The sequence below is a fragment of the Lissotriton vulgaris genome, chromosome 3_1 (assembly GCF_964263255.1).
Source record: "Lissotriton vulgaris chromosome 3_1, aLisVul1.2, whole genome shotgun sequence".
NCBI lineage: Eukaryota > Metazoa > Chordata > Amphibia > Caudata > Salamandridae > Lissotriton > Lissotriton vulgaris.
Window position 1 is genome coordinate 1,720,749,490 of NC_141689.1, and position 19,529 is coordinate 1,720,769,018.

General features: G+C 47.4%; 1 protein-coding gene across 1 annotated transcript in view; it reads left to right on the plus strand.

Moving 5' to 3' along the window:
- Positions 1-17,524, plus strand: part of SCLT1 (sodium channel and clathrin linker 1) — a 511,633-nt gene extending 494,109 nt beyond the window's left edge. Inside the window, exon 20 of the mRNA XM_086962162.1 lies at positions 16,647-17,524. Within this exon, the coding sequence (XP_086818288.1) occupies positions 16,647-16,709 (63 nt within the window). The 3' untranslated portion in view covers positions 16,710-17,524. The remainder of the gene's footprint in view (positions 1-16,646) is intronic.
- The last annotated feature ends 2,005 nt before the right edge of the window (positions 17,525-19,529 follow it).

Genomic DNA, 19,529 nt, shown 5'->3' on the forward strand with positions numbered 1-19,529 from the left:
GTATGTCATCAGACTAAAAATATTTCTGAAAACTCACGAGCAGCTGGGAATAACGATGGATAGCACAAGCATTGTCGGCTGCGGAATGCAATGCAAAAAAAAATCCCCAGCCAATGGAAGAGCAGCTAACACAAAAAACGCGTTGTCATGGCATGCGATTTAGTGGTCTGCGAAGTGAGGTACTGCCCAATAGCAATCAACGCACTGGCGTTACAACGTTCGTTGTAAAAGGTGACGATGTAAAGGACTTTGCAATGTGAAATACGCGGTGTAAACGCACGCAATGTAATGGCGTACGATGTATTGACATACAACCGCTTGGAGGCCTAGAGGTCTTCAGTGAACCAGGTGGCTTTCTTGTTGGTGTGACTGTTGGAGGGGTTCTTGAGCGGGGCGAGGGTGCTGGCACAGTCGTTGATCCACTGTCGGAGGTTGAGGGCGGCGATGTCTGGTTCGGTGGGGTCGGCTGGTGGGCTCTGGGCGAGGGTTGTAGCTAGCTGCTCTTCTGTGACTTTTCCCCAGCAGCGACGAGGCATCTGTTGGGTGCGGTGATGTGCAGTGGGCTTCCTGAAGGTGAAATGAACGCAGCGGTGGTCGGTCCAGTGGGGTTTGGTGGTGTGGTTGAAGGAGACGTAGGGGAGAGGATGGGGTCTAGCATGTGACCGGCGGCGTGGGTGGGTTTTGTCACAAGCTGTCTGAGTCTGAGGTTGGCAAGGTTGTCGATCAGGGTGGTGGAGTTGACGTCTTTGTTGTTCTCGAGGTGGAAGTTCAGGTCCCCGAGGAGGATGTAGACTGTGGAAGCGAGGGCGTGGGTGCTGATGAGGTCGATGGAGTCGCTGAACTGTGGTCTGGGTCCAGGGGGGATGTAGATGAGGGCTCCTCTGAGGGTGGTGTTGGGGTCGGTGTGAATCTGGAAGTGCAGGTGTTCGGCGGTGCTGAGGGTGTTGTCGGTGCTGGTCGGGACGCTGAGGGTGTTCTTGTGGACGATGGCAATTCCACCTCCTGTTCCGTTGGTGCGGTCTCTGCGGGCGATCTTGTAGCCTTCCGGGATGGCTATGGCGATGTCAGGTGCTGAGGCGGGGGTCAGCCAGGTCTCTGTCAGGAAGGCGACGTCTGGGGCGGTTGAGTCGAGGAGGTCCCAGATTTCGACGGCGTGTTTGTGGGCGGAGCGGGTGTTGAGGAGGATGCACCTCAGGTGGTTGGGTTCTTCGTTGGTGAAGCTGCAGTTCCGGCAGGTGAAGGGCCCTTTGGTGCGCTTTGGGCTGGCCCGGCAGCAGGTGTGTTCTCGTCTGGGGTAAAGTGCGTGGAGGGTGCTGGCGTCGTAGTGTATTCAGGTGTCGTGGTGTCTTCGGGGTGCAGGGGTTCTGGCGCTGGGCGCGATCCAGGCGCGGATGGGCGCAGACGGGCTTGCCTTAGGCATGCCTTCGGCACGCCAGAGGCGCGGCCGCCATATAAGGGGATGTGGGAGGAGCAGGAGGGAGTGGGCGGCGAATGGGAGAGCGGGGGGCGGGCCGCAAGGAGGCAGCGGTGGGAAGGGACGGGATGGAGTGATACAGAAGGCAAAAGGGGGCGGGCAGGGGCACTATTATTATTATTATGTTTCTTATATAGCGCCAGAATCGACCCCCGAAGGGGTATCTCCGCGCTTGCCTTGGGAACCCGTCCTAGCTTTTCCCTGTGAGATAGCCCCTACAGGGCATCCCCAAGGTGAAAGCCAGGCATCCCGCCGCGAGGGGGCCGTTGTGGAGATTAAGCAAGCTTAATGCCCAGAGTTGCAGAGTGTGAACCCATGATTAGGTCAGGCACTGAAACGAGAATTATCGAGTCCATGGACATTTGAGCTCAAGACCCTGCCGCGTCGGGAATTGAACCCTGGTCCCGGGTCTGACCTCTGCTTCAGGGTCTGCCTGCTCTAACCAGTGAGCCACACTTCTCCACTATCCAGTCAACAACGCAGGGCAACAGTTAACAGTGATAAAAATAAAAATAAAAAGCCACAGTTTAGAGCAGAACAAGGAGAAAACGGCACAGTACAATTTTATCAGCGGAGGGGGGGAGCTAAAAACTCAAGAGGCGGCAGCAGCTGGCTCAAGGCAGGCACACACAGGCAGAGCTGTGCGGTGTGGGGGACGGACTGACCTGCAAGCAGGGTCAAGGGTCCCCCTTTAATGAAGCAAGCATTGTCATGGTGGGGAAAGGAGGTCAGCATCTATCCAGGTCTCTCTTTCGAAGCGGCACAACTATCCTTTGTAATGACAAAGGACGCCTCCCTGGAAGGTTGGGAAGCACATCTCCAGGAGTTAGAAATCCATTGAAAACCCGTCTCTCCAAGAATCAGAGATGCACATAAATCTTCTGGAGCTAAAGGTTGTATTCCAAGGACTCTAAGCGTTTCTACCCAGAATTCACAATTCTTCCGGTTTAGGAAGAACGAACAATATCCCTACCATGTTCTACCTAGATAAATGGTAGGGGGTGAAATCTAAAAGCCTCTCATCTCAAGCCCAGCAAATATGGAAATTGTTGCTGAAGCACAGCATTTCACTACTAGTCGAGCATGTCGCAGGCATAGAAAACGAATGGGCAGACTTTTTAAGTAGAACAGCGACTGAAGGCCATGATTGGGAAATAAACCTAAAACAGTTATCCCAAATCTTCAAGAAGTGGGTACCCTGAAACTTGACCTTTTTGCAAAGATTCACAACAAGAAATCCAAAATGTTTGCAAGAAGATTCCCTCAGACAGGGTCTTGGGGAATGCTCTTCAGATTCACTGATACAATGGACAGGAATGTTTGTTTATGCATTTCCACCCTTTCCTCTCATTCCCAGGGTGATACGCAAAATGAAGAGAGAGCCATGCCATCTAATTCTCATTGCCCCAGGATGGCTTAGACAAAACTGGTACACATAACTGCTCCGGATGGCTGTGTCTTCACTCATTCAGTGGCAACTAATGGGGAACTTGATTTCCATTAACAACACCCAAATATTCCACCCTCAGATAAAGTATTTAAATTTATGGGCATGGCACTTCATGAACATGAGGTTGGACCTCTTACTTATTCCAGCAGAATGCAGATCTATCCTAGAACAGTCCTTTGCTGTTTCAACTAAGAAGTCTTATGTCGCAAAATGGAAAAGATTCTGTTGCTGATGTTTCAAAAACAATAGACATCCTTTTCACTCTTCTCCAGAGCCGCTGTTGCTGTATCTCCTTCTTCTGGCAAAATCAGGCTTGGCGCACTCTTCAGTTAAGGTACATTTAGCTGGAATTTCCAGGTTCATAAAACAAAGTGGTAAAATTTTGCTGTGGTCTACCAGACTGATAAAGAAGATTATGAAGGGCCTATTCAGGGCTTTCTCACCGATAAAACCTCCTGCAATTTCCTAGCAGCCAAACACGGTCTTTTCTCAACTCAACCGCATTTTGAGCCAATACACAACATGAATATGAAATATGTTTCATGGAAAACAGCCTTTCTATTGGCTCTCACATCTGCCAGAGGGATCAGTGAGATTCAAACTTTTACTGTCATTGAACCTTTTCTACAGTTCAGAAAAGATAAGGTTCTGTTGAGAACCATCTTGAAATTCATCCCCAAGGTTGTAACTTTTTTTCATCTGAACAAGCTATTATTCTCTCAACATACTTAAAGAACCCTTCTTCAGCTGTGGAGAGGGCTCTCTATTCCCTGGATACCAAACGGATCAGCTTTTCATCTCTTCTGCACCTCCCAGAAAGGGCTGCACATTCTCAAGAAACATTATAGCTTGTTGGGTCTCTGCGACAATTGCTTGTTGCCACAACACTGAAGGAAGACCACTATCCAGGAAGGTTGCTGCACATTCTATGAGAAAGATTGCAACCTCTGCATCCTTGTTTGCTGTAGTGTTGCTTCCAGATATCTGTAGAGCAGCAACGTGGTTAAAAGTTCATACCTTCACGAAACACTACTGTTTGGATTCATCATGGAAACCATATGTGTGGAAATTAGCAATATTAATGTACATAAGCGGCGTTCATTTGCCTTCTCCCATCCCCCTCCCTGTAGGCACCATGAATACCGTGAAACGTTGACCGCACCATCCCGCTAGTAAAAGCCCGTGCCCATATATACATGACAGCCATTTTAGGCACCATGGCCTTTTTGCCCGCTCATTGGAATCCCCGGCTTCCCTCCTGCGCGTATTTGAACACCCCCCCCACTCTCACATGCACAGACCATAAAACCCTCTCCCTCTGCGCGACCCTGCTCTGAAAAGTAACCCTCCTGCTTGACCCACGCACCCCCCCCCCATTTCCTCTTGAAGAAGCATCCTTCGCCTCAGCTGACATAACCCCCCCAGCTGTACCTGACTGCCCCCGCTCTCTCATATACGGGTCATAAGACCTCTCTCTCTGTGCGACTCTGTCCCTGGGAATCACGCCCGTGCCTGACCATCACCTCCCTTCTTCCTATGAATACCCCTCCCTTGATGACCCCTCCACTGAGCCCGATTGTCCGCACGGACCACTGGTCATCCCCTTCGCCTGAGGATACAGTTCATTGCCCACCACTGTATGCACTCGTCCCTCTTCAAAAGAGCTACTATTGATCATGACCTCCCCACCCCTCCGAGAATCGATCAGGCGCACACATTCCAAAGAAATCAACGGAACACTCAGCTGAGCAATAGCCCCCTCCCATTGTATGGTGTGAGGACCTGTACTGTAGCCACGTGTTGGATTGCGCCAGAACGGGGAGGGGTCGGGGATGTCTTTTCCTTGCCTCACAATGTCGTTATTGTAATAAGGAATGTATGTGATGTATAAAAGGCGATGCCTCAGAGAACTTGTTAGAGCACCTCCCGAAAGACACTGTGTTTCGTGTCCGAAATGACAGGCTCTCCTCATGAGAAATAAAACTCTGTTCTTGTGTTCCTGCCTCCAGCGCCCGTCTCTTTATTTGGTAACTATTCAGGATGGGAACTAAGAGGCGTCTTGCGCCAGCAGCCTGGGCATCGGTTGTAATTTGGGCTGACTTTCCACAATTGGCGTCCCAAACGTGGGGCCCATCAGCGACATAAGGTCCAGTAAGAGAGGTCCAGACGATGGGGGTGAACATCTAAACGATCGGAGTATACCTGCCTTAAGAGGACCCTCGTCCGGCTGCTGATTGAATGAACTTCACCGATCTCGAACGGACCTCTCTCGAGTGACCTACTGTCCTGACTGGGATCCCACAGGACTGCTGCGGTAAAATCATGGAATAAGAGAACGATCGGGCGCTGGAAAGGGGGAAGACGAAGAACTGTCCACATGGTCCGGTCCGGGTAAGGTTAAATAGGAGACGCCTGTTACGTCTAATTGGTAGGATGGCTTTATCCATCTGATTGATTGATTGATTGTTTGTATTGGAATCGGTATTTAAATACTGATATTGTTCATTGATTGGTTGCTCTATTGCTCTTGGAGATTCGCTGTCTGCAAACAGGGAAATAACTCTCTCTCTTTGCAGGTAGCGAAGGATAGGTAACGCAGACTTTTGTCCCCGTTGTAATCCGTCGTGCCTATCTTTCTCCCCCACTGATTGATTGTTTGGCCCGAACTGTTGTTCGTGGATTGTTCTCTGGAGATTCTCTGCCTGCAAACGGGGAAGAACAGGTTCTCTCTTTGGAGGTAGCGAAAAGGTAGGTAACGCAAACCTTTAACACGTCGTACCTACTTATTCTCCCCATTGATTGTTTGATTGACCGAACATTGATTGTTCGATATTGGTTCTTTTTGAGGTATTCACCGCCTGCAAACAACGAAGAATAGAAATATTCTGTCTTGTCTTTGCCCGCCGTGATAAGATAGGTAGTGCAGACTTTTGTCCCCGTTGTAATCCGTCATGCCTATCTTCTCCCGACTGATTGGTAAACTAGTTCCACCCGGACCATTTATTGGAGGTAGATCATCCGGCTCAACCGGAGGGTAGCTCTGATAAAAGGACATATAAAATATGAAGTGATCACCGAATCCTGTTAAAAGAAACTTTAGCATGAAGCACACACTAGAAAAGGAAGGAAAAAGAAGTCGAGCTAAGTCAGTAGCCCACTGATGAGTTTCCGACTTCACTAAAAATAAGAAAACGTTAGAAATAGTCCGTAATAAGAATTATAAAATGGCGAAAGAAGCCAAGCTTGACGCCAAGACAGCCACGAGGTAGCTAGGCCCCGCCACCCCCTCGCTATCCAAAGCATGTCTGTCCCACCGCCCGCCACGCCCAAATAACGGTAACATGAAATAGATACAAATCAGCAGATACCTACCCCCATTCCGGAAGCTCCCGAATTGCAACAAGTCCGCGGTTACCCCCATCCGGAAGGCGAGGCCTCAACACGTGCAGAGCAGGGCCCGGCTGGCCGCCATCAGAAGGGGAGGCTGTGGGGCGGACGGCCCAAAAGTTGTAATGGTCTCCCCTTTCTCTTCTTTTGGCTGCCCTGCGGGCCACGGGGGGGGATGTCTTGCCTCTGCCTCCGACCCCCCCCCCCCTCCCTATCGCCTGCTCCGGCCGTCAGACAAACGAAACCGGAGCGGAGGTCGGTAGCACAATGCTGCGGCAATACTGGAGAGTTGCAGATAGCCTCGCCTGGTCTGGCCGCTACGAAAAGTCCAGAGAAAACGGTGCCCTGCAGGCCGCACGGGGGGAGGGGATGTCTTGCTGCCTCCGACCCCCCCCCCCCTCACTTCATTGCCTGGTACGGCCATTCCAAAGTGCTGGAGCCGAGAAACGGCGTGGGGTCGCTGGAAGGGGGAGGTGGCGCGAACGAGCCTCCCCCACCCCCCCAGGTGGGGGCTTCCAGCAACACCCCAGCGCTTCGATCAACAGGGTCCCAATCGAAAAGCGGCGCTTGGCCCAGGACCGGTGCACGTCCTGTGTTTTTTCTCTCCTCAACCTTGAAGATTCTATGAGAGCCGGGGGGCCCCCGACCCTTCCACACGGGCGCCCCCGCCTCCGTTGGGAACCGCGACATCGGCGCACTCCTGCCGTCGCCGACCTCAGTTTTGAAATAACTAAGACCCTGCAAGACCGCCAACTTGAACAGTTCCGGTGGGATGCCAGTATGACCCGGTAGAGAAATTGTTGCCTCCCTCCCCACTTTTTGACTGATGGTTCACATTGCCAGTCTCTTCTGTTGCCCTTTCGAAAACAAACTCTTGAAGAACGCTTGGCTGGTGGCAGCAGCCCGGCCCTCGTGGAACCTTGCATTCGTTTTCTTTGGCATTGCAGTCATTTGGTAAACATTGTAAGCGCTGTAGCGCGTTCAAAGCGCCAGTGCGCTCGAAAGTTTTAAAATTGCTTTTAAATTGTTACTTGCACTAATTTGACCTGCACTTACTGATTAACTACATTTTCCTCTGCTACCCGCCCTGGTCCATCGCGGCTGGTGCCGTTTGTGTGGAGGGTGAGGCGAGCCGCCATCTTGGGTGGAGCTGGACCGGATCTAGCGGTCTAGTTCTCCCGGGAGGCAGGCCTTAAAACTCTTCTCTGGACAGGGCCACTCGAGAACGCTTGGCTGGTGGCAGCAGCCCGGCCCTCGTGGAACCTTGCATTCGTTTTCTTTGGCATCGCAGTCATTTGGTAAACATTGTAAGCGCTGTAGCGCGTTCAAAGCGCCAGTGCGCTCGAAAGTTTTAAAATTGCTTTTAAATTGTTACTTGCACTAATTTGACCTGCACTTACTGATTAACTGCATTTTCCTCTGCTACCCGCCCTGGTCCATCGCGGCTGGTGCCGTTTGTGTGGAGGGTGAGGCGAGCCGCCATCTTGGGTGGAGCTGGACCGGATCTAGCGGTCTAGTTCTCCCGGGAGGCAGGCCTTATAAACAATGTGCATTCAGGAGCGCAGCGGACGCGACAAATGCGCGCCGAAGTCGCGCATAAGTCAAGCCCGTCTGCGGCAGACCGGGGCCTGGGGCCATGACCCCTGGACCAATCATTAAATACTCCCCATCTACATTGCTGTCACTTATACCCCCAGACAGCGCTGGACTCGCCCCGCCTGCCCACACCTTAAAACGTGCTGCCACGTATGGTATTCTGAAGCCCGAATACATTCTTGGCAAAAGGCCTAAGCTCAAGCCCTCCTTGCCTTCCGCTACCCTTTGTAACCCAGTGACCACTCTTAAATGCTTATACTTAAATACCAGGTCCATGGTAAAACACTGCCTGGGTGTTTTTCTCCTGCTCCAGGCTGACCAACCAGACTTTCTATTCCTCTCAGAGACCTGGCTTAGTGCAGGATCCCTGCCTGACATTTTGGCCGCTGTTCCTTCGAACTATTATATTCTGCATGCCGATAGGCCTGCCGGCAAAAGAGGTGATGGGGTCGCTGCGATCATTCGCAGCTGCCATAAAGTCTCTTCTTTACCATCTTTAGACTTAATAGGAGCAGATAATCTGATTTTTAAATTGGATACTAACTTAGGATCATTACTCCTGATCCTTTTATACCGCCCCCCTCAAACTATGTCCACATTCATCACATCCTTTGCAGAACAACTTGCTTCCTTGACAATCTCCCACGATAAAATCGTACTACTGGGAGACTTCAACCTCTGGCTGGACTCTACTGAGTCTGATCCTCAGGCTGCCATTTTAAAAGAAACCCTTGTGGACATGAACCTCACTCAACATATACATCTTCCTACCCATGATAAAGGGCATAGCTTAGACCAAGTCTGGTCTCAAAACATCCTTCTTGCTATTAACTCCATCACGCCCTGCATTTGGTCGGATCATTATTTGATCAATTTCACCATTACCATTGAAAGTAGTAGAAGGTCCCTACCTCAGCCAGGAGGAAAAACTAGACTGTGGAAGAACGTTGATATCCCCACATTCATCGGATCCTTAATTTCCTCCCCTCCCTCACTTGACCAGGGCATTGATGAGATGGAAGAAGCCTTCTCAGGTTGGCTACTTCAGGCAGCCGATATTTACGCTCCCTGCACCTACTTTCCCCGCTCTCGCCCCAATGACGCTCATAGGTGGTTCACACCTCTTTTGAAAACCCTTAAGCTTGAAGTCCGTCAACTGGAGCGAAAATGGCGTTCAGCCTATTTAGAACTAGACAGGGATAACTATCGCAAAGCCCGCAGGGACTATCAAAAGCTGATCCTGAAACATAAAACTGAATACTTCTCTGAAAAAATTCTCAAATCCCACAACAAATCCAGAGAACTGTTCAATATAGAAGAAAACCTCAGTACCAGCGACAGAACCTCCCTTCCGATAACCCCCACTCAGGAACTCTGTAATTCACTTAACTCCTTCTTTTTTGATAAAATCTGCACCATCAAACAAAGCATCCCTACTACTCAGCCTTCTCTTTTGTTTTCAGACATTTTTCATAACCCTGTCACCCTGGATTCTTACCCCCTTATTGACAATGTCATCCTATCCAGACTTCTTACAAAGATAAAATCCGGCTCCCCCGATGACATCTGCCCCCCTCACATCCTGAAAGAAGTGGGTACCCACATTCCCGAGGGCTTACTTCCCTTGCTAAATGGATCACTCACACAAGGGAAAGTCCCAAGTAACTTTAAAAAAGCCCTCCTTATTCCTCTCGTAAAAAAGACAGGAGCTAACCCGTTAGACCCACTTAACTACAGGCCCATTTCTTTGCTGCCATACTGTGCCAAACTTCTGGAGTCCCATGTTTGTGACAGTATTTCCACATTCCTGGAAAAATCAGAGTACCTTGCACCTAACCAGGCCGGCTTCCGCCCTTGCCATTCGACTGAAGCAGTCATTCTTTCAGTGCAGAATACCTTGAGGCGGAATGCGGACGAGGGGATCCACCAGGCTCTGGTCCTGTTAGACCTCTCTGCCGCGTTCGACACGGTCGACTATACCATCTTGGTCGACCGTGTCGAGCAGGCAGGCCTCAGGGGCCCGGCACTGAGCTGGATCCGCTCGTTCATCTCTGGCCGAACTCAATCGGTTAGACTGGGCACTTTCACAGCTCCTACCATATCCACTAACTGTGGAGTACCTCAAGGTTCTTCGTTATCTCCCCTGCTTTTTAATTTGTACCTGCGCCCTCTTCTGTTTTCCCTTAGAAACGCAAAGGTAACCATCTTCAACTATGCAGATGATTTGCAGCTCATCTTTCCTCTTAACACCAAGGACTCTGTGGTAGAATTTCAAAACACCATGTCCCACATTCTGAGTTGGAGGAGCTGCAATCATCTGAAACTTAACCCTGGCAAGACCGAACTGGTCTTGCCTGGACAGAGTATACATCGTTGGAATCCCAGCTTCTGGCCCTCTTGCATGGGTGCCCCCCCATCTAAGTCTCCTTCGGTCAAGAGCCTGGGCATCTATATCAGCGAGGACCTTTCCTTGAAAAAACAGGTGGGAGCAGTTGTATCCTCTAGTTTTTTCCAGTTGAAAAAAATCAAAAAAATCGCCTGTTTTTTTTATTCCGCCGCCCTCACACAGATTGTTATCTCCTTGGTCCTGTCCAGATTGGACTTTTCTAACAGTCTCTATCTTGGGCTCCAAAAGGGAGAGCTTAGACGCCTCCAGTTGGTTCAGAACCAAGCAGCCAGACTTCTTTTGAACATCCCTAGAAGGCAATCAGTTAGACTTGGTCTGAAACAGTTACACTGGTTGCCGGTGGAGCAACGCGTGGCCTTCAAAGTGGGCTGCATTTTATTCAAATCCCTACATGACATTGGCCCCCAATTCATTAGAGATCTATTTCAAAGATACAGCCCTTCCCGCAACCTCCGGTCCACCCATAAATCCCTCTTGATTGTTCCTCCCTACAAAAGGAAACGTCTCGGAGGCAGCTGCTTTGACCATCTTGCAGCTGCCTTCTGGAACTCTCTTCCCCCTCATCTAAAACTAAGTGATAATCTCCTTAGTTTCAGACATCTTCTGAAGACCTGGCTTTTTTTCTCAGGCACATCACTGAGCTGCTTCCTTCTACTAATCGACTGATGTGCCCTGTTCCTTTCTACAGCGCCATGAAGCCTCCGGGCGTACGAGCGCTCAATAAATGACAGTTAACATTAACATTAACTGCCGAAAGAGGTCCTGGTCCAACCACGAGATGGAGGAAACATTTTTTACTATACTTGGGCCTGCCTGACCTCGCCCAAAATGGCGCCGATACAAATGAAACTTTCAGCTCTTTGTTGTACCCTGATTGCTCAAGCTTTGATGTTCTGAGATATGTATGTAGTTTTTGGACAATGAAAGTAGATAAGATGGATATCGATAATGTGTTCAGAACAGGATTTGATATAAGATAGATATTGATTATGTGTTGGGACAATGAACCGGTATAGGGTGGGTACCAATTTTGTGTTAAAACAGTGAATTGATATGAAATAGGTACTGATAGAGCATTCGGACAATTAATTGATATTAAGTTTTAACGCACTATAGTTATTTGAAAGTTTGACTTTTCGACATTTATGATGCTTACTCCCAATGAATTTCGATACGATGTTATTGCACTTGCCGCACTTTATATTATGAAATGAATGGCTACCGACTTCGTTCCCCTCACGCCCGGCTCCAGTCTGCTCTGTGGCCGGCCCACTGGGTTGTAGGCTCGTGTTTTTGCGTCAACATTTTTATTAAAGGTTTTTGAAAAAAAGCAAGTACAACTGTAGCGATTGCATTAATGAGTCTCGAATGTGTTACTACTGTCTCCAATATAAGCGAAAGATAAGCAGCTTTATTAAGGTTGAAGGTTAAAAAGCCCGATACTTAAGCCATTACATTACATGCCACAGGCAACAGGAAAAACGTTTTAGGTGCCCTTAAACAATACTGAAGAAAACGCCACCTGACCACCACCCTTGCGCATGATCTAAAAGACCACGCTCGAGTGATCCATGCGGATACGCAGAACACCAATGATTATGTTTCTAACACTACTGGTCCCTCTGAGCTTAAACGCCGAGATGGTAGAGAATGCACCGTGTGGAGATAGGTCGAGTATGTGGTAAGTAAAAACATTTTCGGATTTATGCGCGCTGATGTGTTTTGAACGTTGCCCCCATCCCCCCCCTTTTTCTTTCTCCTCCCATCTGCAGGTCACGTCGGAACATCGGCTGAAGTTTGGAGGAGTGATGACCGAACGACCGACGGAAGGGGAAGTAGGGAATTTGAGCATAGTGCTTATACATGACGAGCTTTGTAAGATGTAGCACCCCCCCCCCTTACTTAGACATGACTGTTCCTCCCTTAGAACCTAGTGATTGGGAGGATGGACTGACGTAGATACTCGACGGGTTAGTACGATATGACAGACTATGACTCGAACCAGCACGCCAGATAATGCAACTATGCCGTTTTAACTAGATAGGGAAAGGACAAGGAAAGTTCTGGGGTAAGGTTTGCCTAAGCACCGCCCGTCTGGAAGATTAGGAATGTTGTTAATGTTTAAAGACCGTGTACCACCTCCTTCTCGCACCCGTATAGATATAGCTAAGCTGTCCGACTGTTCTCCCGATTAACGCCCTCCGTCGCATCAGCCTGGAGAACCTTTTCGCCAAAAGGGAGAAAAGGAAAAATGATTCAAAGATCCCACCGTGAGTAGTAACCCGACCAGGTTAATTCCTGACCAACTGAACGAGGTGTAAATATTAGTAACCGAGAACACTCGCAAAGATGGCAAACGAAAGGGAAAGGAGGAAAAAGGTAAAAAGAGCTCAGAACATAGATAAATAGGATACTAAAGATGCGCAGCATGCAGAAAGAGATTTTTTTTTGGCCAATAACTGTTCTATGTTTTGTCGTGAATTTTTGTATATAACACACGTACTGTCTTCCCTTGTCTGAGTTTGTGTGTATGTAATGTATGGGTTTATGTCTACCCTCTGTTTGCGTTTCCGTGTTACCCAACCCCTGCCGTTCTGTGTTGTGAGCGCACTAAATGACCTATTACCGTACACGTCTCTCTCTTTCTCTCTCCCTCTCTGTCTCTCTCTCCCTCTCTCTCTCTCTCTCTCTCTCTACCTTTCTACATGTCATACGTGTACCGAATGGCTCGTTTAGAATACGGACGACTCTAACTCTCTATGAGAACCCCCCCCCATTGCCTCTTCCTTTTTGTGGTAAAATTGTGCCCCGCCGGCACCGGCCTAATTGGATACTTATTGAACGCGAAGGTGTTCAGCAAAATTGACAGAAACTAAAATGATTGTAACTCGCCATATTACTACCTCTCCTTTCTGCAAAAATGAAAGAACTTGAATTGGCTAAGAAGGAAGGGACAGGTAAGACGGCTGATGTCCCCTAATCTGGCCCTTTTATGGGGGGACTATATGTCAATGGCATCCTATTTTTTAGTTCGTTAGAGATACAAGCCCCAATGTCCAGATTGATCCCCGATGCCCAGATTGCCCCACCCCGCTGCACTCAAGCGCGAATGTCCAAAGCGTCCCCGCCTCTCCCTGACCCCTGCTCCATATCAGCTGTCCTCGAAGAATAACCGATGACCTTGATTGACTGTTGCTCCTCGATGAAAGCCTGTTTCTTCCCCCCCCCCCTTTCTCAATGATAGCATCCCTGCCCTGTTTTTGAAAGGGTTAGCCGGAATGAACGATAAATAGACTTGACACAACACAGTAGGAGTGCCGACATGTGTACTTCATGGTGGTAGGGTTCTGACTGTGACCAATGAACGTAGCGCCCAAGTGCGTAGGATTGAGGGCGGAATTCAAATGCATAAATGTCTTCTCCTGCTAGTTCTCTAAAACTTGTTTTGTACCCATTCAAAGATATACGATCATCGGAGGAGAAGGGTCGGACGTGACGTACAGCCTGGCTGCGGATCTTGAAACACATGTGACCTCGACCAAAGGTGGAGCTGCAGAGCAACAAGATACGGGACGAGACAGCAATCTCAAACGTGGAAAATGAAAAGTTGACGGGCTGCCCTGAAGCCCTCAGTCTGCTAACCCACGTGTGCCTGAAGTCTTCGCCCCCTTTTGGGTCCGATTGATGGGCCTACCTGCTCGTTCTCCTTTGCTCCCTTGGTCCCTTGATGTGTCCAAGAAAAGATCTGACCCCACTCCGCCCTCTCTTCCCTCAACTATCCAACACCCCCTCTTTTCCACATGACTTTTTGACTCGGATGAGAAGAACAGCATTCAGATGGAAATGGGGTTTGCCACAGAAGGAAAAAGGAAATACAGGTGCCGAGCATAAGGCACCCTTAAAAGAATTGGTTAGGGAACAGGACTGTGGTCTAACAGCAGAGGACTGACCGCACCCTGCAACGCGTAAGGATAGATCCGAGCTGGACCTATAGCTCCACCGCCGGTGCTCAACAGCGCCAACGAAAGAAAACGGACTAGAGCCTACCAGTGATGGCTCACTGCTAAAAAGACACTGTGACGAAGGCACCCATCAATTTGACTAAATTACTTGTGTCGAACTGAATTCCGCCCTCAACCACTTTGTATTGCTTTCAAAATATTTTTCGGTCACTTTTAAAAGCTGTACATTGATGCCACCGAAAAGAAAGTCAGAACATTCATACTATGTAGTATGCTGAACTCTAGGCTTGTATAAGTAACCCAGCAACTGTGAATTCATATGTGCTGCATTCCACCAACCGCATCGATTGTGCCATGGTTATATGCAATTCACTGGTATATGACAAACTCTATCTCATCATCCACACATGTATTATATGCACGCCCATTAGTTAGGAAATGAACTTACTTATGTTAAAAGCGGCGACTGTGGAAATTAGCAATATTAATGTACATAAGCGGCGTTCATTTGCCTTCTCCCATCCCCCTCCCTGTAGGCACCATGAATACCGTGAAACGTTGACCGCACCATCCCGCTAGTAAAAGCCCGTGCCCATATATACATGACAGCCATTTTAGGCACCATGGCCTTTTTGCCCGCTCATTGGAATCCCCGGCTTCCCTCCTGCGCGTATTTGAACACCCCCCCACTCTCACATGCACAGACCATAAAACCCTCTCCCTCTGCGCGACCCTGCTCTGAAAAGTAACCCTCCTGCTTGACCCACGCACCCCCCCCCATTTCCTCTTGAAGAAGCATCTTTCGCCTCAGCTGACATAACCCCCCCCCAGCTGTACCTGACTACCCCGCTCTCTCATATACGGGTCATAAGACCTCTCTCTCTGTGCGACTCTGTCCCTGGGAATCACACCCCGTGCCTGACCATCACCTCCCTTCTTCCTATGAATACCCCTCCCTTGATGACCCCTCCACTGAGCCCGATTGTCCGCACGGACCACTGGTCATCCCCTTCGCCTGAGGATACAGTTCATTGCCCACCACTGTATGCACTCGTCCCTCTTCAAAAGAGCTACTATTGATCATGACCTCCCCACCCCTCCGAGAATCGATCAGGCGCACACATTCCAATGAAATCAGGGGAACACTCAGCTGAGCAATAGCCCCCTCCCATTGTATGGTGTGAGGACCTGTACTGTAGCCACGTGTTGGATTGCGCCAGAACGGGGAGGGGTCGGGGATGTCTTTTCCTTGCCTCACAATGTCGTTATTGTAATAAGGAATGTATGTGATGTATAAAAGGCGATGCCTCAGAGAACTTGTTAGAGCACCTCCCGAAAGACACTGTGTTTCGTGTCCGAAATGACAGACTCTCCTCATGAGAAATAAAACTCTGTTCTTGTGTTCCTGCCTCCAGCGCCCGTCTCTTTATTTGGTAACTATTCAGGATGGGAACTAAGAGGCGTCTTGCGCCAGCAGCCTGGGCATCGGTTGTAATTTGGGCTGACTTTCCACATATGCTGCGGTCGAACAGGCTTGCATCACCTATTTCATACAAAGTAGAGACGGGTATTCTCTTTATTTCACTGCAGTAATTTTCATGATGGTCTATTGTTCATGCTGATATCTCCATTATATGCACCTATGTTGTCTTTTACTTCACAAGGTATCATGTATGTCAAGAGTGGTTTTCGCCCAACCCCAATGTGTTCTTTGCTTACTGCTAGCTTCTCTGAATCAAGCATGTGAATCTATGAAGAATTCAATACAGGAGAAAAAACGAATTACTTACCTGTACACTGTGGTTCTCCAGTATTGAGATCTTTCATAGATTCACATGCGACCCACCTACCTCCCCGTTTAGGCACACCACCTAGATACCTCATGGATATGTATTTACAATTGTCCCTGAAATCTGAGGTCTGGTGGGTCTGCTGGGGAAGAATGGTCGTGGGCCTTGCCCCTGATTGTTGATGTTTGAGTCTATTAAAACAATGTGAATTGGTTAACAATGACAATTGCTTTCTCTATGTCTGTAATGTATTTACATGAGACTGCTTATTTTAAATACCGTGGGGCTCCCACCATGACGACAGGGAAGATTTAAGCATGTGAATCTATGAAAGATATCAATACTGGAGAATCACATTGTACAGGTAAGTAACTTGTTTTTTTAAGGTGATATTCTGCATTGGTAGGCAGTCCTGTACATATTATGATTGGCATGTATGCTGATCTGTTTTGTGCGTTAGTTGCAATTTTTGTATGGTGCTCTGTTCTAAATTGCTGTTGTTCATAAATTTGCAACACTATTATCAAAACCTTGTGAACACTGTTTAAAGAAGTAACGTGAATATGTTTATTTGATGCAGCTGAATAGAATTACGGCACAAAGACGAAAAGCAGCAAGCACAGATGAGATGGGGAATATTTGAAACCTGGTTCAATTAAATCATGAAGACGAAGCAGCAAATAAGGCACCAGATTGGGAAAACTGGCTGTCGGCTGAAATCCAAATGAACATTCAGTCACGTTTTAAAATGAGATCTGAGCTGCATCTTTATCTCAATTAATGGTCACAAATGTGAAAAAGACTATCATCAGAAGATAATATGAAGAGGAAGAGCAGAATGTTGTCTGCATCAGCGGAACATCTAAGCTTCTTCCAAGAAAAATAAATGCATAAATAATGACCAAGTAGCCAAATTAGAAGTATGAATTGTCTAAACAAATCAATGGAAGCTCTTCCTCATGTTTGTCCCTATCGCTCTGACAGTTCATGTTTATGGAATCCCTATTTGTCAAATTAATCCAGAAAGCTCCTGACCCATTTCCAATTTTACGTGCGCAATGTCTAGTTATTATTATTAGTTATTATCTGACATGCATTTTTCCCTAGATGAGTTTATTTCCCAGAGTGCTTAAATATATCCGGTTTTATTTCTGTAGTAAATCCCAGAACACATGCTTCTAATTAAGACTCCTTTTCATTTCGCACTGCTTCCTTAGTATAGCAACAACCAGAAACTCTACTTATATTTTAACTATTTACAGATAATGTTTTAAGTGTATCCATAAGAGACGTGCCAAAATAATAATACTTTGAAAATGAAGTTATTTTCCAATTGCATAATAAATTGTCCAGATCTAGCCAACATGAATGAAATTGTTTTATTCAAATTTACACACATATTGTTCACATTAACGTTAAATGAATCTTAGAATAAAACGTGTTGTCTTTTGCAGTGCCCTTTACATTTAATTTATTGTGTACAAAAGCCTGTTTATGGAGCAGTCTTGTTACGTTTGCTAACTGTTTCACGTGTTGTAATTTCATCAAAAAATATTTTTGCAAGTAGAGTACCAGAATTTGTATTTTCTGATTCGAAGTATTCTTACATAGGAAACCAATCAGTAATGTTCAAAGGAAGTCTTATCATTGGGTTTTATTTTTAGAACAGCTGTTCTAACATACAGAGCTTAAAAAGCTAATATACATGCCCTTTGGCGGATAACTCCAGCCCTCGCAGGCTCCACCCCTTGACAGCAGGTCATCTCCTGTGACATGAGTTATTACACTTGTTACAACACATGCCTTTGTCATTTATGTGTTACAACATAACCATTAAAATCCGTTATTTTACAGTGCATGAAACATTCTGACAACTGGTATATGTTGGTCACCAGTAGGTAGTTATAGTTAGGACCTTGTTTCTATTAAAAAAACTTTTTCTTTTGCCAATATCTTTGGCGCCGGGCTGACGGATCTTCGCAAAATTTTCAAAACTAATGGACCGCTCAGGTCAGCTCCTGTCTTGAAAGTTTTGAGGTGATTCGTAAAGCGGGGGCTAAGGAAAAAGGGGTCCCAAAACACGTTTTCTCCATGGTAATTTCTATAGGAAACTGTAGACAAGGCTACAGCCCAAACTGCTGAACGGAATCACACCAAATTTGGCAAAAAAGTAGCTCTTGAATCAGAAAGCAACACATTTTTTTTAAATGGTGTAAAACAGTTCAATAGTTTGAGAAATTCATATATAAAAGAATATTAGTATCTGGTGACCGCAGTGGATCCACGAACCCTCCCGAGCACGAGCTTGACTCTGATTGGCTGCCAACACCAAGTCAAAGGTATGAGCAGGGCCACTGGAATTATGTGACTGTTTGGTTGCCTAATTATACTATTTTCATGTTTGCCACATATTCAATCATCTGCTGTATAATATGCAGATTTAAACAAAAAAAACATTGTTTCAAGCTCAAACGTTACCAAAAATGCGGCAAAAAGTGTTGTATGTTGTAGCATGGTTGAAGGCCATTCGCAAAGCTGGAATGGTCACCTGTTACGTATTGCTAAATGTGGGTGTGAAATTTGCACTAATGGTGCACAAACCACTCCTGGTACTTTCTGCACCTCTCTGGCCTCTTTCTGCACCTCTCTTGCCTCTTTCTGGACCTCTCTTGCCTCTTTCTGCACCCCTCTTGCCACTTTCTGCACCCCTCTTGCTTCTTTCTGAACCTCTGTTGCTTCTTTCTGCAATTCTGTATCCTCTATCTGCTTTTCTGTTGCTTCCTTCTGCACTTCTCTTGCCCCTTTCTGCGCCACTCTTCTCTCTTTCTGCATCTCTCTTGCCTCTTTCTGCACCTCTCTTGCCTCTTTCTGCACCTCTCTTTCCTCTTTCTGTAGTTCTCTTGCCTCTTTCTGCACCTCTGTTGCTTTTTTCTGCACTTCTCTTAGCTCTTTGTGTACCTGTTTGTTCTTTCTGCACCCCTCCTGCATCTTTCAGCACCTCTCTTGCCTCTTTCTGCTCCTCTGTTGCTTCTTTCTGCACCCCTCTTGCCTCTATTTGCTCCTCTGTTGCTTCTTTATTCACTTCCTTGCTTCTTTTTGTACCTCACTTGCTTCTTTCTTCATCCCTCTTGCTTCTTTCTGTACCTCTCTTCCCTCTTTCTGCACTTCTCTTGCCTCTTTCTGCTCTTCTCTCCTCTTTCTGCACCTCTCTTGCATTTTTCTGTACCCCAGTTTCCTCTTTCTGCACCTCGCTTCCCTGTTTCTACACCTCTCTTGCCTCTTTCTGCACCTCTGTTGCTTTTTCCTGCATTTCTCTTGCCTCTTTCTGCATTTCTGGTGCTTCTTTCCCCACTTCTATGGCCCTTTCTGATTCCCTCTTGCCTCTTTCTTCACTTCTCTTGCCTCTTTCTGTACCTCTCTTGATTCTTTCTGTACCTCTATTGCCTCTTTCTGCACCTCACTG